The sequence below is a fragment of the Eumetopias jubatus genome, unplaced genomic scaffold, assembly GCF_037043125.1.
Source record: "Eumetopias jubatus isolate StellerSeaLion01/CBP00866 unplaced genomic scaffold, mEumJub1_p1.0 scaffold_4, whole genome shotgun sequence".
Lineage (NCBI taxonomy): Eukaryota > Metazoa > Chordata > Mammalia > Carnivora > Otariidae > Eumetopias > Eumetopias jubatus.
Genome location: NW_028274810.1, coordinates 181612984 through 181634795, shown reverse-complemented (window position 1 = coordinate 181634795; position 21812 = coordinate 181612984). Strand labels below are relative to the sequence as shown.

The following is a 21812-nucleotide window of genomic DNA, read 5'->3' as shown; positions in this document are numbered from 1 at the left end:
AGAAGTAAATTATTTGCATGTATACATGTGTCTCCTTATGTATGTGTGTGCACATGTGTGCAAGAGAAAGAGAACGTGTATTTTGTTAAAACTATTCTTGGGGAATTAGTTTAATATGGTCTTAGAGTCTAAACTTTGCCCCTAAAAATAAGTGAGCACCAATGGACAAGTTACTTACCATGTCTATGCTTCAGGTTCTTCATGTATAAAGTGGTAACAATAATAATTATACTATCTCAAAGGTTATTTTATGGATTGATATAATACATATAAACAATTTTATTAAAACAAATGTTGGGGCACCTGGGTGGCTCAGTTGTTAAGCGTCTGCCTTTGGCTGAGGTCATGATCCCAGGGTTCTGGGATCAAGCCCCACATCGGGCTCCCTGCTCGGCAGGAAGCCTGCTTCTCCCTCCCCCACTCCCCCTGCTTGTGTTCCCTCTCTCGCTGTGTCTCTCTCTGTCAAATAAATAAAATATTTAAAAAAAACACACACACAAATGTTATCTTCTTTTACATCAGTTGTTTTCCAACTTGAGTAAATGGGCTAATATTTTTCCAACATGAAGTTCCCTAAAAATTCTCAGCAATTTCACAAATAAGAGTGACTTAAATTATATTAAAAAGCCTGTAACTTTCAGATAAACCTTAAACATTTTTTATCAATATTGTGTGAATTTGCATTGACAATCTAGGTTTTTCCACTTTAATTTGTTACTATGCCACAATTTAAATATAGTTATTCCTCCAACAGTTTTAAATTTTTACCCAAAGCTTATGATGATTTCGTGAGGACTATGAAGGGGTTTTCCCGATGGGATACTTGTACCATTTACGACGATCTCTATATATGGTTGAAAGAGCTCCCTCACGTATCTGGAAGGTCGCTCTAATCTCAAGGTCAGCAGACTCACTGTGAAATGCAGTCAGGGATGGCAACAGCCCCGGCTGCCTGTGGTCCTGAACTGTATGCTCTGCTCTGCTTCTCCCTTGCTGTATGACCCGATCCCTCCATCCCTTCATCTCTCTGTGCCTGAGTTTCCTCATCTGTAACATTGGAATAATTATATATGTCACCTACTTACAGTAAAAGTACTGACATAAAGCCTTTAAAAGCACTACAAAAGGTTGGGGTGGTACAACAGTTATCAAATGTACAATGCTATCCTGTAAATCAACAATGTTAAGGATTTCTGGCTTTAAACTTACAAAAGGATGTTTATAAAATGTTCTCAAGTTTCATACAAAAACCTTAAATCATCTAGATTATCTTATCTAGAAACTCTAGCAAAGATTGAAAAAAATAGTTCCTTTCTCTCTATAATTTCTTTCTTTCCGGCCTTCTTCCAGGCAATATTCCTTAAATCTGTGAAGTTAAGGATAAGAAATTAGAATCTCATGATCAATTTATATAATTCCAAATCTATTTTTGTCATTTTTACCTTTAAACTTCATAAGAAATAATCCTTTCAAAATATAAACCTGAAAATAAAACTATCTTGATTAGGGTTTTAGTTTTTATCATTGCTTTAATAGACATTACTTTCATTACCCTTAATTTTTGTACAATGGTACATATATCCTTTTGTACTTTATATTCATATATTCTAGAATTTTGTTTTATACATCAGCACTTAAGACTTTTTGGGAAATAAAATGTGCTGTGAATTAATTTTCTGTATCACTAATACTATTAACAAAACGTTAAATTCCAAATGTCCCTTTCTAGTAGTGCTTAATATTGTGTTAAAAAAACCAATTCAATTCAATTCAAATAGCCTACTAAGTGCTAGTCACTGTACTAAGCGCTAGTCATTGTACTAAGGACTCAGAATATAAAAAGATGATCTTGTCCTTAGGGAGCTTATAATCTACTGTAGGATAAGAATGTTTAAATTTTTATGTTGTCTATTATTAAACACTTGGGCAAGTACATTAACTCTTATTCTGGGATCACATTACTAAAGCACTACAGCAATAACTTCTAGTAGTTATGTGTACATGTGTACAGGAGAGAATAAAGCTCAATGCATTTTATTTTAACTCTGCAGTTAAAAAAAAGAAAATTTCCATTTTTCTCCAAATAGTGGTCTTGGGTTAGAATGAATCATCCATAAACTCTTTCTTTTTAATCCTGTATTTGCAAGATGAACAGGCAAGCTAAGGGTGCATACTGGTCTCTATGTAGCAGCAATGGGTACACAAAAAAACTGAGACATCAAAGTATTGGCAACAGTCTCTAACTAATTGGCCTGGAAAAAGAACACCGTCCTGTCAAAGGTCCTACCATTTCTTTTTCTGACATACAATCTAAAACGAAAACAAAAAACAAAGAAGAAACATTCCATAAGTAATAAATAAGTGTTTCATAGGATAAAGTACAATATGGAGACCAAAAAGTTGAGAATTACTTTCCAAAGCAAAAGAAAAGGACAAAATGGCTTTCACATTCTCCAGTCTGCTAAGGAGAATAATTACCGTGGATCCCTGAGGAACATTAATTTTATTGACTAATTCTTTTAGAAAATCTTTTTAAAAAAATCTAAATTACACTAATATCTATTTCTCATCTTTATTCATACTATCAGATAGCTGATCAAATTTGTTGATAAAAAATAATAGGAGTTATGTATTATTCAAGTCCTGTTATTATACAAATTGGTCACAGATAAAAGAATTGCAATGAAACCAACCAACAACCATCACTGAAATATGCCAACTCAATCATACCAAAGGCTTAAAATACATAGAACTGAAATGATTATACTTTTGAAAAAGGTGTAACTGAAGGAATACAAAAAATTTTACAAATCTAGTTAAAAGAAGCTGGATTTTGAAATGTAAAATAAAACTTGGATGGATATTTGCCAAATTTCCAGATTGAGTTTTTTAAGATGGCATCCCAAGCTCAAGGAATATTTCTCTATCGTTAACCTTACAAAGAGTACACTGATTTTTAAGTAGAGCAATGAAAGTATCTAAATTCTTATATATTCTGGCCCACTACATAAGCATTTATTTTAAATTCAACCTAGCTTTACTTTAATAATTAGTTTTACACAACTCACCACTTTTGCATCAATTGCAACCTGAGCGAAGCCTTTACGATTACCCCAAATGATGTTGTAGGTTTCATCACTAATTAGGGCTTCTCGAACTCCACCTGGTGAAATAGCTAACAAGTGACCACTCCTCAGAATTTCAACACATTTTTCTCTTGGTCCATGTAGAGCACAAAATACATCAAGTAATAAACTAAACCCTGTAAGAAACATTAGCATGAAGATATATCTTAAGTACTTCTTGTCCAATTCTTCAAGACAAAAATCTTTACAAGCTACATAAATATCTATACTTAAATCAGTAAATTCCTTTTTTTTTTTGAAATCAACAAGAACTCTTACGGTTTACATAAGATTAACATTGCTGGTAAAGTAATAGCTATGTCTTATTGATCACCTCCTATTGATCATCTCCTCAGCAATCACCTACTACTCGGGTTACAGTACATATTCAAACTCTGAATTAAAACTCACAAAATCCTTGGAAAACAGGGATTCTGATCCCCATTTTTCAGACAAAGAAAGTTGGCTCAGAGGGTAAGTATCTTGCTCAAAGTCACACACCTAGCCGATGGCAGGGCAGAGATTCCAGTCCAGGTATGTTTAGTCCAAAGCTCCTTCCACTGCATCTCAGGGCCAAACACTGTCTACAGTATTTATTAGAGCAATCAGAAATGATATCCCATCAGCAATCACAAATCTAATCTTCCTTCAACCCTATAAGAAAAAGAATCACTCAAGAGAATGTAAATCTGACTAAACTTAGCCCTACCAAAATTGGCAAGCCATAACCAAATCTGCTGAAATTAAAAGTTAGATGATATTAATCCCACAATTAAATTTTTTAAGTCAATAATAATAGCAAAATCACTAAGAGTTTTTAATAAAGTGATGGTTTAATTCAGTAACAGCCAATTCCAAGTCTTAATATTATACAGTTTTTCAAAGCACAACTATTTATGGATCAAAGAAATAATCCTATCGGTAATTAACTATTTTAACCAAATCCTAAACCAGAACTTTGGAGGACTGATGTTATTGTAATACATTATTTTTGAGAATGGGAAATATGAGTAGTGAAAACTTCTCACAGGTTTAAGGATCTGAAGCAAGATTATAAATATTATTAAGATTGAAATAATATTCACCCCATATTATATTAAAAGCTCATTGACTTAACGGAATGCATTTTCATAATAGGTTTCATAAATTACAAAATCAGAAAGGGGGAATCTTTTTAAAAGCCAAGTGCTAAATAAAAATATTCACATTATATTACATATAAAAAGAAAAAAATGGAAGCAACCTAATATTCTATAAGAGAAAATTAGTTAAGTAAATATTTTAGTCATACATTAAAACTATTCTTTATAAAGCATAGTAAAATGTTAATGCTAACATTATATTTTTTTTAAAAAGAACATAAAAGAGTTTGCATAACGTAAAAATATGCAAATTAAAAATGAAGTATAATAAATAAAAACGATAACTGTTTATGTTAGGGTGGTAAGATTAAAATGATGTTTTCCTTTTCTCTAGTTTTCAAATTTATAATAAAGTGATCATATTGCTTTCTAAAGAAAAACCTTTTCTAGCCAATTTAGCTTATACAGACATAAGGATACCCAAAACATTAACCATGTCTATGAAAGCCACTGAGTAGACTCTTATTTAATTCATTGCTTGGTGTTTTGTCTCTCTGGTTGATGGGTGGCTTTGGGTTTTATTATTCTAGGGGACATACTATAAGCTTTGTTGGCTTATTTCTGGTCATTCAATGACAAAAGAAAATAGGATTTATTACCAATGAGTTTATTTTAGAATGGCTTTTTAAAAACTGTTTAAAACTATTTGGTTAATTAATCTTTTTAAAAAAGGTATAAAGCCTTTACAAACAGATTAAGAATATAGTCCTTAATTTTAAGAGTTATAAGTCTAGACGGCAAGTGAAGTATGATGAAGACATACAGACTCTTTAGGATAGGATTTCTGAAGCAATATTATTATATGAAGACAAAATATATCCTGGTTGATTTTTTTAAATAATTTTGATTTGCTATAATACTGACAGTAATCAAATTACTATGAAGTTAAACTCCAAAAATCAATATCTCATTGAAAAATTCATCATATGAAAAATCAACTACCTTCTATACCAAAATATAAATTACATGGCAAAAGTTACAATTTATTTTTTTAAAGTGGAAGTTCAGCATTTAACTTAGAAAAATAATGACTAAATACCTGTTTATAAAGAAAAAAATTAGATAACATTTTTGACCACGTTTTTATATTTAGATATACTACCTAAATAGCATAATCAGATACTCCCAAATTAGAGCTAAGTGCATTACCCTAAAAAGGCAAAAAGATTTTCCAAATGATACTAGAGACCTCAAGGATACAGACTTTAACATAATTTGATCATGTTAATTAAACATTTTTATATCACTATCTACAGTCAAAGTTTACCTGGGATTTTAAAGACAAAGTGATCAGCTACTACACGGCAAGTTCTGCCTTTATGGATAAAAATTTTAGCCATGAAGTAGTAAAAATCTATAGGAATAGCTCCATGATAAAAAATTATAAGTGCTGGTCCTTCTGGTATTTTTTCCATCCCATGAACTTCATAACCTGTTAGAAAGACAAAATACAGATGCTTAAAATATATTTATTAGTTTATTTACACTAAAGGACGTTTACTAACTCAGAAACTCAGTCTTTTCTTATAGAAGTGCATGAGCCTTCCTCTTTCTCCTTCCCTTCTTGCACAAATCAGTCCTACAGCCATTAGGTGGGCCAGAGTCAAGTCTGGGGTGGAGGGGTGGCCTGGAGTGGATGCTGGAGCCAAGGCAGGGTGAGGAGGGCATCCACATGAGGTGGCCCAGAGTCAAAGTCCAAGCAGAGTTGTGAGTGCACCCCCACAGGAGGAGAGCCTAGAACATGGTGCTGGGGCCTGAGTGGGAAAGGGAGGGGACCCATGGGTGGGATTAAGCATGAGTGTTAGAGGATAGTATGCAGACACTTCAGCGGCCTAGTATGGGGTATCAGCCCAAGTGGGGTAAGATGGTGTCTGTGAGAGGCAAAGGATGGCGGCAATGATAAGAGGTTGGTTACATACGTGGGGTTGGTCAAATGAGTCTACACATTAAGGATAACGTGAGCCTAGTTTTTCACTGTTGGAGAAGGTAGCTACAAAAACAGAAAAGGAGAAAACTAGAATAAACTCGAGCCATAAGAGAAGCTCGCTCCTACCCTAAAACTAAGAAAAAGCAGTATGTCAGAAAGCTGAGGTTGCTCTCTCAAAGAGATGAATCGACAGCTCTAATGGGTGACAAGCTCCCCTAATGAGAGACAAACCAAGGATGGGAGGAAGACGTAGGTGCCCTAAAAGTAGACAAATAGAAAATAACTGAAATGTTAACAAATTTAAAGGCCAAGTGCAGGTGACCACTGAGTGTAGAATCACCGGGAATCCCAGATACAAACAAGACTTCACACTCACTAACATTCCTCCACAGGACTCAGTAGTTGCTTACAAGAAAAAGCAGGGCCATGGCAGGGAAGAGACCCAAGAGAGCCCCTGCAAATAGTATAGAGAACAAAACCCCACTGGCTTCTCAGAAGCTTCCCTTGGAAAAGCAAAACCTGACACTGGGAGAGGTGCAGGAAACTCTTCCATCCCTTCTAAGAAAAGGGCATATACAAAAAGCATCTGATGCTGGAAAGGCCAGAACTCACTCCCCCTCTCCCCTCACGCTTGCCTCACCCTACCACTCCACTCTCAGGCAGAAGTCCACCACTGCTAGGAAAGGGTAGAAGCCAAAGGATGAGGTAGAGAGTAGGCCCAGGTTCTAAAATGACATCAAGCAGAGATCTGCTACCACTCGGAGGAAGAGCAAGAGACTTGCTGCCAACCCCAAACTCCCATGTACACAAGGCAGAGTTTGCCTTCCACAGGGAAGAGGCAAAGGGACATTGAGAAAGCCTCACACCTGAGCCTCAGGCAGACAGGACCTGTGTACAATTCTGGCTAAACCAAGAAAATTGAAGAGTTGCCCATCATCCCCAACCCACCACAAGCTTCACATGGAGTTTTAAGCAAAGGCAAAGAGAGACCCCCTCTGTGGCACAAGTATACTGGATTGAGGATGGAGAAGGAAGATGGAGAAAAACCCTCTGGCACTCCAGGCCCTATACTAATGCACAAGGTAGCAGCAGGATTTTGTAGTCTGTGCTGAACTGAAGGTACCTAGAGCTACAAAAAACCCAAACCCAGTTTAATTACAGAGTAAGCTGAATTAAAGTCCACCCGACTCTAATGGCCTGACATCAAAAGGTCAATTTTCAGTTATAAGTATTTACCTCATTCTCTACTGTTCTTCTACAAGTAATGCCCAGAATTCAATAAAAAGAAATTATGAGACATACAAAACATCAAGAAATAAATCCATTGTCAAGAGATTGTTTAATCAAAAGAACCAGACCCAAATGTTTAAATTATTAGATAATAACTTTAAAATAACCATGGTTAATATGTTAAAGGACTTAGCAGAAAAGTGAACACATACATAATCAGATTAGAAATTTCAGCAGATGGGGCGCCTGGGTCGTGAGGTAGGTTGAGCATCCTACTCTTGGTTTTGGCTCAGGTCGTGATCTCAGGGTCGTGAAATCAAGCCCCATGTCGGGGTCTGCACTCAGAGTGGAGTCTCCTTAAGACTCTCTCGCTCTCCCTCTGCCCCTCCCCACTACACACACACTCTCTCTAAAATAAATAAATCTTTAAAAAAAGAAAAGAAAGAAATTTCAGCAGATAGAAGGAAATTATAAAAACGAGTCTAATGGAAAGCCAAATACTTGAATGAGATCTAAAGATTAGTAACATATCCACATTAATTTCCTGATTTTAATGGTTTTGTTGATGTTAAATATGAGAACATCCTTATTTGTCAGAAATATACACTAAAAGTGTATATTTAAAGAGAAGATAATGTAGGTTCTTATAGTTAAATGATTTAGGAAAATAAGTTCTTTGTATAATACTTGGAATATTAATTTTTAAAAAGTCTATGAATAAAAGCAATAGTCATTATTCCTTCTATGAAAAAAACATGTAAGACCTTAGAATCATAGAATCTATAAAATATAAAGAACCTTTGGGTTCCAACCCAATAGACAATATTAAAACTTAAGACTATCTCTGGTTGTTAATCAAGGCTATTCAAGGAGTTACACATCTGTGAAACATCAAGCATATTTTATTAATCCTCTAGTTTCTATAACATAATCTGGACCCTTCTGTGTAAGCTTGATACAGAGCAGTTTAATAGGAGTATGAGATTCTACTTGTTACCAGCAGGTTGTAAAAGGGGGAAATCAACAGATAAAGGGGACTAGAGAAGAGGGCCAGGGCAGGAGACATCAATTAAGTTATGGCTTCCCTGAGATAACAAAATCTAGAGTAAAATTTAACAGTTGGTCATAAAATAATTCATTGACGGCCTGCTTTGGCATACTAAATAATTCATTGATAAAAATAAAACTCTTAAGAAACTCTTGACCCAATGCAAAATAAAACATCATTTAAACTGTTATATCCAAATGGGTAACTTACTAATGCTGCAAACTTTTGTTTCATTCACAAACACATAAATTATACTTTAGAAATTCCCATTTTATTCATCAAAAACAAAAATGATTTATAAAATCTAACTACTACATGCAGGGGAAAAAACCGTGATGAGAAATTTGAACTAGATGTCAAGAAAACATCTCTCCTGTACTACAAGTGAAATTAAAGACTTGTGCCACCCCTTATCTCTCCTTCCTGCCACATTGTTAACCCTATTCCAAGTCACTATAAGGGGAACAAGAGTTTCAGTAAGACAAGCAAATGACAAGATGAAAGGTTGATGGAGATGGGGAGGGGGATGACCTCTGGAGGCTTCCTTCTAACATGACCCAGTTTGCATTGGCTTCCTGTCCATACTTTTTTTCTCCTCTGCCAGCTAAAGAGATTAACCTGCCTACTACCTTTTACACTGCTATATCAACACATTTTTTTAAAGATTTTATTTATTTATTAGAGAGAGAGAGAGAATGAGAGATAGAGAGCATGAGAGGGAAGAGGGTCAGAGGGAGAAGCAGACTCCCCGCTGAGCAGGGAGCCCGATATGGGACTCGATCCCAGGACCCTGGGATCATGACCTGAGCCGAAGGCAGTCACTTAACCAACTGAGCCACCCAGGCGCCCTATCAACACATTTTTTAAGGCAATCCTGTGCTATTGGTGTTTGTGGAGAATATAAAAGATTTAAGTAAACTCCACCAATGCTTCAGAGGAAAATGTCCTGCATATTTTATCACAAGAGTTGTAACTTATACTCTGGGTAGCAGATGAAATGTGAGCATGGCTCTAGTCATAAGATCTGTTTTTCCTTCCCATCTCACTGATGTCAGGTGTCACGTGGACCTCAGGCTCAGCTGGTCCCAGCAAAAAGAAAAAAGCCTACTGAACAGCCCATGAGTCAATGAAGAAATCAAAAGAGAATGAACAATACCTTGAGACAAATGAAAATGGAAATATACCATAACAAAACTTGTGGGATATAGCAAAAGTGGTTCTAAGAGAAGTTTACAGTGATAAACGCCTATCTCAAGAAAATAAGAAAAATCTCAAAAAAACAACCTAACTACACCTCAAGAAACTATAAAAAGAACAAAGTTATAGAAGGAAGGAAATAGAGTGAGAAGGAAATAAGTGAAATAAACACTAAAAAGACAATACAAAAGATCAATGAAACCAAGACATGGGGCGCCTTGGTGGCTCAGTTGGTTAATAAACCTTTGCCTTCGGCTCAGATCATATCCCAGAGTTCTGGGATTGAGCCCCACATCTGGCTCCCTGCTCAGCAGGGAGTCTGCTTCTCCCTCCGCCCCTCCCCCTGCTCATGCTCTCTCTCTCTCTTGCTCTCTAGCTCCCTTTCAAGTAAATAAATAAAAATGTAAAAAAAAATCAAGAGATGGCTCTTCGAAAAGATAAATGAAACTGACAAACCTTTAGCTAGACTCATAAGAAAAAGAGTACTCAAAAAATTAAATCAGAACTCAAAGAGGGAACCTTACAACGATACCACAGAAATACAAAGGATAAGAGACTAGTATGAATAATATACACCAAGAAACTGGACAACCTACAAGAAATGGATAAATTCAACCTTCCAAGACTGAATCATGAAGAAACAGATAATCTGAACACACCAATTACTAGTAAGGAGATTGAATTAGTAATCAAAAACCTCCCAACAAAAGTCCAAGACTAGATAGGCTTCACCAGTGAATTCTACCAAACGTTCAAAGAGGAATTAATACCAAATCTTCCCAAACTCTTCCAAAAAATAGAAGAGGAGAGAACTCTTCCAAACTCATCTTACAAGGCCAGCATTACCCTGACACAAAAACCAGCCAAGGACATCACAAGAAAAGAAAATTACAGACTAATATCCTTGATGAACATAGATGTAAAAATCCTTAACAAAATATTAGCAAACCAAATTCAGCAATGCATTAAAAAAATCATATACCATGATCAAGTGGAATTTATTATAAGGATGTAAAAATGGTTCAACATTTGCAAATCAATGTGATAGACCACATTAACAAAATGAAGAATAAAAATTATATGATCATCCCAATAGATGCAGAAAAAGCATCTGACAGAGTTCAATATCCATTTATGATAAAAACTCTCAACAAAGTAAGTACAGAGGCAACATACCTCAACATAATAAAGGCCATATATAACAAGCCCACAGTAACATCATACTGAATGGTGAAAAACAAAGCTTTTCCTCTAAGATCAGAAATAAGACAAGGATGCCCACTCTTACCACTTTTATTCAACATAGTACTGGAAGTTCTAGCCAGAGCAGTTAGGTAAGAAAAAGAAATAAAAGGCATCCAAATTGGAAAGGAAGGAGTAAAACTGTATTTACAGATGACATGATATTCTATACAGAAAACCCTAGACACTCCATCAAAAAACTGTTAGAATAAACAAATTCAGTAAAGTTGCAGGACACAAAATCAATATAAAGAAATCTGTCGTGTTTCTGTACACTAATAACAAACTATCAAAAAGAGAGATTAAGAAAACAATCTCATTTAAGATTGCATGAAAAAGAATAAAATATCTAGAATAAATTTAACCAAAAAGGTAAAAGACCTATACACTGAAAACTATAAGATACTAATAACTGAAGAAGATACAAATAAATGGAATGATATTCCATGCTCATGGATTGGAAGAATTAATATTGTTAAAATGTCCATACCAGCCAAAGCAATCTACAGATTCAATGCAATCCCTATCGAAATCTCAATGGCATTTTTCACAGAAATGGAACAAGCAATTCCAAACATTTATATGAAACCATAAAGGATCCCAAAGAGCCAAAGCAATCATGAGAAAGAACAAAGCTGCAGGCACCATCTCAAACTATATTATAAAGCTACAGTAATCAAAACAGTACGGTATCGAAATAAAACCAGACACACAGATCAACAGAACAGAACAGAGGGCCCAGAAATAAACCCATACATATATGGTCAATTAATTTTGTCAAAAGAGCCAAGAATAGGCAATGGGGAAAGAATAGTCTCTCCAATAAACAGTGTTGGGAAAACTGGATGGTCACATTTAAAAGAATAAAACTAAACTACTATCTTCCTCATTCACAAAAATTAACTCAAAATGGATTAAAGATTTGAACATTAAGACCTGAAACCACAGAACTCCTAGAAGACATAGGCAGTAAGCTCCCTGACATCAGATTTGGCAATGATTTTTTAAATCTGATTCCAAAATCAAAGGCAACAAAAACAAAAATATACAAATGGGACTGTATCAAACTAAAAGCTTCTGTACAGTAAAGGAAACCATCAATAAAATGAAAAGGCAACCTACTGAAAGGGAGAAGTTATTTGCAAATGATATATCTGATAAAGTTAATGTGCAAAACACAGAGAACTCCTATAACTTCCCCCCAACTCAAAAATAGCAAAAAAAAATCCATTTAAAAAATGGACAGAGAATCTAAATAGACATTTTTCCAAAGATATACAGATGGCCAACCAGTACATAAAAGATGTTCAACATCACTAATCATCAGGGAAATGCAAATCAAAACCACAATGAGCTATCACCTCATATCTGCTGTAATAGTTATTATCAAAAAGTCAAGAAATAACTGTTGGCAAGGATATGGAGAAAAGGGAACCCCCATGCACTGCTGGTGTGAATGTAAATTAGTGCAATCACTATGGAAAACAGTATGGAGGATCCTCAGAAAGTTAAAACTAGAACTATCACACCATCCAGCAATTCCACTTCTCGGTATTTATCCAAAGCAAACAAAAACACTAATTCAAAAAGAGATCTCATCCCCATATTCACTTTAAAGCAGTATTTCCAACAGCCAAGATATAAAAACAACCTAAGTGTCCATGAATGGATGAATGGATAAAGAAGATACAGCATATATACAATGGAATACTATCCACCTAAAAAAAAAAAAAAAAGGAACACTATCTTACATCATCTGCGACATAGATGGACCTTGAGGGCATTATGCTAAGTAAAATAAGTCAGAAAGAGAAAGATAAATACCGTATGATCTCACTTATATGTGGACTTTAAAACAAACAAACAAACAAACAAAAAATGAGCTCACAGATACAGAGAACAGACTGGAGGTCACCAGAGGCAGGAGATAGGGGGTGGGCAAAATGGGGTCAAAAAATATAAACTTTAGTTATAAAATAAATAAGTCATGGTGATACAATGTACAGCATGGTGACTATAGTAATACTGCATTATACATTTGAAAGTTGTTCAGAGAATAAATCTTAAAAGTCCTCATCACAAGAAAACAAAATTTTTGTCACTATGTATGATGATGTATTTTAACTACTCATTGTGGTGATCATTTCACATATATACAAATATGAAATCACTATGTGTACACCTGAAATATGTTAATTTTATCTCAATTTTTAAAAAGGAATAAAATTATAAAGTGATAGAGAAATTGTTCTTGCTATTACTATTTTTTCATGTCATAAAAGAAACACCAACTTTGGTTTATACTCCAAATCATTCAATTAAATAAAAATGTAGACATTCTTCTCTAAAAAAAACCCCAAGACAAGGGAAAAAAAACACGCATTTAGAGGCCAATGGCAGAATTAGGCTCAAAGTTAAAGGAAGCCAAGAAGGAAGGAAATCTCAAGTGACTAGAGCAGAAAAGGAAAGGAAGCTCCTAAAGCCATACTGCCCCGCAGAGAGCAGCTGTCCCAAGAGGCCTGCCGTTCATGTGTAACAAAAGTCCAGAATATGAAAATCTGAAACTATCTGTTTCTTTCCTTAAGTTTAACCCCATTTGATTTGCTAAAAAACAAACCTGAATAATAAAGACTTCAGTGTAAATTTTAGAGCAGGAAATTCATTTTTGAAGTAGTCTATAATGTCTTCACCCAACAGATGAAAGTTAAATGTGGTAACTGTGATTCTAATATTAAAAGAATAAAGTACTTAGTACTATCTCAAATGGACTTAAAAGAATGTTTTTAAAAATTGAATTTAATGGTATTTTGAGATTATGTATACTTTTAACTTTTCTTTCTAATTACCTAGTTCTAATTCAAGTAATTGGATTTACTTTTGGCTCTACAGAACAATCACTGAGGTGGTCTCAAGTTACCAAAAGAATCAACTATTTCATCAGATAAATTTTTTTAGAAATAAGAAATACTTCTTTGAGGGATACTACACAGAATATTTCTGAGGTTCCTTCTTGCCTTCCAGCATATTAAAAAAAATTTAAATAATTGTACTTATATAATACCAAATCATCAGCTGAAAGCAGAAATGTACAGTTAATTCAATTATTGACAAAAACTATGGTTTACCACAGTGGCAATAAACATGAAGTCCAAATATTAAGCGGTGTCACTCTTAAAGCAAAGATGTGATATACCACTCACTGCTCAGAAAGCATCAGATTACACTCCAGTCCAACATTTTCAAGGTCTTTTAGAGCCCAACTGCGTATCAAGTGTTATTAGTAAAATTCTTTCATGAATTATATGGACAAAAGGTGGCTCCCTAAAAATACTTTCCCATCTTTGTGCTTCCATTCACGTGACTGCCTCTAAATGGAATGCTTCCTGTCCAATGTTTCCCTGTCTAGCAGAAGTAGAAACATTAGGGGCATCTGGGTGGCCCAGTTGATTAAGCGTAGGATCTTGGTTTCGGCTTGGGTCATGATTTTAGGGTCATAGGATAGAGCCCGGTGCTGGGCTCCACACTCAGCATGGAGTCTGCTTGGGTTTCTCTCCCTCTACTTCTCCCCCCTGCTCTCTCTCTCTCAAATAAGTAAATCTTAAAAAAAAAAAAAAAGTAGAAACTTAAGGACATTTTAGTTCTTCCTTCCTCAAGACTCCGTATTTACCTGGTCACCAAGTCTATGTTTTACCTCCAAAACCTCTTAAATCTATCACTCCCTCTTCCCAATGTTACCTTCAAAGTGCAGTCCTATCATCTCCTGCCTATAGTATACCAATACTTAGGGGATTTCATGAACAATACAAGCTCAGATAAAGTAATCACAATGGCAATTAATTGTCACTGTCCATCCAACCACTGTCCGGGGGGGGGAGCAGATTTTGAGTAGTATGGGCCCTGGGCCCAGGTCACACAGTGGTGGGGCCAAGGTGTAAACCCACATTTGTCTAACTCCAAAGTCTGTGCTCTCGCCCTATACTGTAACTTGTACTACAGATTTGTCCATACTAAGCTACATATGTGATTTGTAAATGCTGGTTGCAATCTATTAGTGAGTTATGAAATCACTTTAGTGAGTTATGAGCATTTTTCTTTTTAAATAAGAAAGTAGAATAGAAAATAAAACAGATCACTGTAGAAAGTACATATACTTTTCATGAAATAGTATGTATATATATATATATATACACACGTGTGTATACTTGGTAGCAAAATGCATTTCTTACTAAAAATAATAGTAAAAACTGTGATGGCCTAAAAATAACTTCAAAATGCTAGGGACTCTGAACATAGGTATGTTAAGTTGAACTTAATAATGATCAAAATACAGACAATGTATTTTGGTGCCTTCCAAATTATTGGAGAGAGATGCTCTTTCGGGAGCCCGGGTGGCTCAGTTCATTAAGCGTTCAACTCTTGATTTCGGCTCAGCTCATGATCTCAGCGTCATGAGATGGAGCCCTCGGTCGGGCTCCATGCTCAGCAGGGAGTCTGCTTGAGATTCTCTCCCTTTCTCTCTCCCACTGCCCCCCCCGCTTGCATGTGCTCTTGCTCTCTCTCTAAAATAAATAAATAAATCTTAAAAAAAAGATGCTCTACAATTATGATAGCTAACATTTATTAAACATTTAGTATGTAATAGAAATTATGCTAAATACTACTTTACATGAAATTTCACTGAATCCTTAGGAAAATGAGGTTCAAAAACATTAAGTATCTTGTTTGAGGAGAAAGGTTACTTACATAGTTTTAAGTGGTCCCCCCAAGATACTTATCAATTACAAAATAAAAGATAGCAACTTTATGGTGGAGAAACACAGAGACACCTCCTTAGCCACATAATCAAAGTTAGTATCACTAGTAATAAGACATATCGACATCATGAACCTCTGATATAATGCACTGAGAAGGACACATCATTTTTGTGGTATTCTTGTCAAATATGCATAAATATGCATAACTTCAGTCTCATTATGAAAAACATCAGATCTAAATTGAGAGTCTACAAAATAATTGAGCAATCCTCTTCAAAACTGTGAAGGATATGAAAGACACACAACAAAACAAAACACCTAACTAAATAACCATCATAGATTGGAGGAGACATGACAACTAAATGTAGCATGGAACTCTGGTACAAGGACACTGGTGAGAAAACCAGTAATACTTGAGTAAGACCTGTAGCTTAGTTAATGGTATTGTACCATTATTAAGTCAATAACTGTAGAAATCGTTATGTAAGATGTTAACATTAGGGGAAGCTGGGTGAAAAATATGCATGAAAAAATATATTTTTGCAACTTCTCTGTAATTCTAAATTTTTTAGAAAAAATCATAATGGTTGCAAAAGGCAGGGAGGAGAAAGGAGAGGGGGAAGTGGGAAAAGGAGTTAGGTAACTTGTCAAGGCCAGCAGCCAGTAGATGGGGAGAACCCGGTTTTAAGCTCAGGCAGTCCCTCACTCAATAAAAGACAAGAGAAGAGGTTAAAGGAAATGCTTTTCCAGCTGAAGTAGAGAGGGGATGTCTCTTAAGACCTCAATTTAATTAATAGACTTCACTACATACCGTTTAATTTATAGGACCCTTTTAGTGAATAAAATGTATCCACTTCTTTATGAAATAATAATAAAATATAAAGTAAAAGAAAGTTAAGTTTGTGCTATTACGGCCCATTTAAAAAAAACTCTAACTCGGGGCACCTGGGTGGCTCAGTCATTAAGCGTCTGCCTTCAGCTCAAGTCATGATCCGGGGTCCTGGGATCAAGTCCTGCATCAGGCTCCCTGCTCAGGGGGAAGCCTGCTTCACCCTCTCCCACTCCCCCTGCTTGTGTTCCCTCTCTCTCTGTCTCTCTCTCTGTCAAATAAATAAAATCTTTAAAAATAAATAAATAAATAAATAAAACTCTAACTCATATAACATAAATAATAAACCATAAACCAGCCTACTTAATCAAACCATCGTATTTTTCAAAAATTTTGTATTGCCAATGAATTTAACCAGTTATGACAGCATTAGGTAAGCATACATATTTTCAGACAATGAAGTAAATTTCCTTGTAAAACAAACAAGATAAAACAAACAACTAAGGGGCACCTGGGTGGCTCAGTCAGTTAGGTTCAGGTCATGATCTGAGTGTCCTGGGATCAAGCCCTACATCGGGCTTGCTGCTCAGTGGGGAGTCTGCTTCTCCTTCTCCCTCTGCCCCTCCCCATTCATGCTCTCTCTCTCTCTCTCACTCAAATAAATAAATCTTTAAAAAAACAAAACTAAAAGCCCCAAAATGAAATATTCCTTACTTCCCTAAGGTGAAAGTTACAGTCCTCACCTTTACAGTTGTGCTAAAATATATAGCTTTTATTTTTCTCAAAAACATCTAGATATCTTACTGAGGACTCTTCCTGATCCTATTAATTTTCAGGGGAAATATTAAATATTAAAAGTCCAGCTTTTAAAAATATTCATATTTTCTAGGAATAATTTTTTTTGAAAAATAAGTCAAATTTTTTAATAGTTTAAAAGCTAACTTGAGGGTAGGGATTCCATCGACCTACCACCAAGCAAACTGCCTAGAAATGTAGGTATTTAAGAAACATCAAATTAATATTTTTTGATTTACTATAGGCATTATGTTATGCAGCAAATAAGAATCAGGAATTTTTTGAAAAATGACAGAACACTTAAATTATGTACAGTATGACATAAAATACAACTTCAAAACAGAAAACACTGGATAGATTCTTATACAAAGATACTTATAGTGAACAAATTATAAGTGATGGTTCAACAGGTAACTGACTAAATTCATTAAGATTTACAGAGTTCCATGTAGTCATTAGAAGTCACTAAGGCTTAGTGACATGAAAAATACTAGTTGGCGGCACATATAAAAAATCATAAACACACCACAATATTAACAAAATGCAATTGCAATAGTAAATTTTAGGTGACCATCATTTTCCTTATTTTTTTTGCCACTTTTTTTTTATAATAAACATTTTTATTAGTTAAAAAATTCCTTTGAAGATTCTTTTAAAAAGCATGAATTAAAACTGATTTGACACCAATACAAAATCCAAATATGCACACAAATGCCTTTTATATATGTCACTAAACATGGCAAAGAAAATCATTTTTTCCAGTTTTATTGAGAAATAATTGGTATGTATCACTGTGTAAGTTGAAGGCATACAGTATCATGGTTTGAATTACATATTTTGTGAAATGATTATTACCACAGTAGGTTCAGCTAACATATATCATCTCATATAGATAAAATAAGAGTAAAGAAAAAAAGTTTTTCTCCTTGTGATAAGAACTCTTAGGATTTACTCTTAAAAACTTTACTATATACTGTACAGCACTGTTAGCTATAGTCACGTACATTATATCCCTACAACTTATTTATCTAATAACTGGAAGTTTGTACCTTTGACCACCCTCCTCCAATTCCCCTTCTCCAACCTCTGCCTCTGATAACCATAAGTCTGACCTCTTTTTCAATGAGTTTGGGTTTTTTTCTTTTTTAGATGCCACATATAAGTGAAATGATACAGTATTTGTCTTCCTCTGACTTATCTCACTTAGCATAATGCCTTCAAGGTCCATCCATGTTGTTATAAATGGCAGGACTTCCTTGTTTTTTTAATGGCTGAATAAGGAAAAATCACTTTTAAAAAGAGTATCACTTATCCTAATAAAATATAATGTCAAGTTACCATAAAAAAATTAAAACAGACTAAGAACTATATATTTTACTTCCTCTGAGCCATAAATGCATATTTAAAAATACCTCGGAAAGCTCAATACTCCACTCTCCGCAGAAAAACAAAGAAACAAGAGCTTTGAATGACACACTGGACTAGATGGACCTCATAGATATATACAGAACATTCCACCCTAAAACAACAGAATACTCATTCTTCTCGAATGCACATGGAACTTTCTCCAGAATAGACCACATACTGGGTCACAAATCAGGTCTCAACCGATACCAAAAGACTGAGATTATTCCCTGCATATTCTCAGACCATAATGCTTTAAAACTGGAACTCAAGCACAAGAAAAAATTTGGCAGAAATTCAAACACTTGGAAGCTAAAGACCACTCTGCTCAAGAATGTTTGGGTCAACCAGGAAATCAAAGAACTTAAACAATTCATGGCAACCAATGAGAACGAAAACACATCGGTCCAAAACCTTTAAGATACTGCAAAGGCAATCCTAAGGGGGAAATACATAGGCATCCAAGCCTCATTCAAAAAAATTGAAAAATCCCAAATTCACCAACTAACTCTACACCTTAAAGAACTAGAGAAAAAGCAACAAACAATGCCTAAGCCACGCATTAGAAGAGAAATGATTAAGATTAGAGCAGAGATCAATGAATTAGAAACCAGAAACACAGTACATCAGATCAACGAAACTAGAAGCTGGTTCTTTGAAAGAATTAATAAGATCGATAAACCACTGGCCAGACTTATCCAAAAGAAAAGAGAAAGGACCCAAATTAATAAAATTATGAATGAAAGGGAAGATATCACGACTAAGACCAAGGAAATAGAAACAGTTATTAGAAATTATTCTCAACAACTATATGCCAATAAACTGAGCAATTTGGATGAAATGGATGCCTTCCTGGAAACTTATAAACTGCCAAGACTGAAACAGGAAGAAACTGACAACCTGACTAGGCCAATAACCAGTAAGGAGATTGAAGCAGTGATCAAAAACCTCCAAAAAACAAGACTCCAGGGCCTGATGGATTCCCTGGGGAATTCTACCAAACTTTCAAAGAAGAAATACTACCTATTCTCCTGAAGCTGTTTCAAAAAATAGAAAGAGAAGGAAAGCTTCCAGACTCATTCTATTAGGCCAGCATTACCTTAATCCCCAAACCAGGCAAAGACCTCATCAAAAAGGAGAATTTCAGACCGATATCCCTGATGAATATGGATTCCAAAATCCTCAACAAAATCCTAGCTAATAGGATCCAACAATACATTAAAAGGATCATCCACCATGACCAAGTGGGATTTATCCCCAGGATGCAAGGGTGGTTCAACATTCACAAATCAATCAATGTGATAGAACACGTTAATAAGAGGAGAGAGAAGAACCATATGGTCCTCTCAATTGATGCAGAAAAAGCATTTGACAAAATACAGCATCCTTTCCTGATTAAAACTCTTCAGAGTATAGGGATAGAGGGAACATTCCTCAAGTTCATAAAATCCATCTATGAAAAACCCACAGCGAATATCATCCTTAATGGGGAAAAGCTGAGAGCCTTTCCCTTAAGATCAGGAACACGTCAAGGATGCCCACTCTCGCCACTATTGTCCAACATAGTACTAGAAGTCCTAGCAACAGCAATCAGACAACAAAAAGAAATAAAAGGTATTCAGATTGGCAAAGAAGTCAAACCCTTTTCGCAGATGACATGATACTTTATGTGGAAAACCCAAAAAAGACTCCACCCCCAAATTACTAGAACTCATACAGCAATTCTGTAATGTGGCAGGATACAAAATCAATGCACAGAAATCAGTTGCTTTCTTATACACTAACAATGCAACTGTAGAAAGAGAAATTAGAGAAACAATTACATTTACTATAGCACCAAAAACCATAAGAAACCTCGGAATAAACCTAACCAAAGAGGTAAAGGATCTATACTCTAGGAACTACAGAACACTCATGAAAGAAATTGAAGAAGACACAAAAAGTTGGAAAACATTCCATGCTCATGGATTGGAAGAATAAACACTGTTAAACCGTCTGTGCTACCCAGAGCAATCTACACCTTCAATGTCATCCCGATCAAAATTCCAATGACATTTTTCAAAGTGCTGGAACAAACAATCCTAAAATTTGTATGGAATCAGAAAAGACCCCTCATCGCCAAGGAAATGTTGAAAAAGAAAAACAAAGCTGGGGGCATCATGTTGCCCGATTTCAAGCTATATTACAAAGCAGTGATCACCAAGACAGCATGGTACTGGCACAAAAACAGACATATAGACCAATGGAACAGAATAGAGAGCCCAGATATGGACCCTTAACTCTATGGTCAAATAATCTTCGACAAAGCACGAAAAAATATGCAACGGAAAAAAGACAGTCTCTTCAATAAATGGTGCTGGGAAAATTGGACAGCCACATGCAGAAGAATGAAACTCGACCATTCTCTAACACCATACACAAAAATAAACTCAAAATGATGAAAGACCTCAATGTGAGACAGGAATCCATCAAAATCCTAGAAGAGAACATAGGCAGTAACCTCTTTGACATCAGCCACAGCAACTTCTTTCAAGATACATCTCCAAAGCCTAGTGAAACAAAAGCAAAAATGAACTTTTGGGACTTCATCAAGATAAAAAGCTTCTGCACAGCAAAGGAAACAGTCAACAAAACAAAGAGGCAACCCACAGAATGGGAGAAGATATTTGCAAATGACACTACAGATAAAGGGCTGGTATCCAAGATCTATAAAGAACTTCTCAAACTCAACAACCAAAAAACAAATAATCAAGTCAAAAAATGGCTAGAAGATATGAACAGACACTTCTCCGAAGGAGACATACAAATAGCTAACAGACACATGAAAAAATGTTCATCATCATTAGCCATCAGGGAAATTCAAATCAAAACCACACTGAGATACCACCTTACACCAGTTAGAATGGTAAAAATGGACAGGGGAAGAAACAAATGTTGGAGAGGTTGTGGAGAAAGGGGAACCCTCTTACACTGTTGGTGGGAATGCAAGTTGGTACAGCCACTCTGGAAAACAGTGTGGAGGTGCCTCAAAAAATTAAAAATAGAGCTACCCTATGACCCAGCAATTGCACTACTGGGTATTTACCCCAAAGACACAGATGTAGTGAAAAGAAGGGCCA

The 21812-nt window shown here is 35.4% G+C and overlaps 1 protein-coding gene across 1 annotated transcript in view; it reads right to left on the bottom strand.

The window, feature by feature from the left end:
- Window positions 1-21812, bottom strand: part of TMEM68 (transmembrane protein 68) — a 47891-nt gene that overhangs the window by 16069 nt on the left and 10010 nt on the right. The window contains exons 4-5 of the mRNA XM_028119015.2: window positions 5535-5699; window positions 3069-3262 (exon numbers count right to left, since the gene is read on the bottom strand). Coding sequence (XP_027974816.1) covers window positions 3069-3262; window positions 5535-5699 — 359 coding nt within the window. The remainder of the gene's footprint in view (window positions 1-3068; window positions 3263-5534; window positions 5700-21812) is intronic.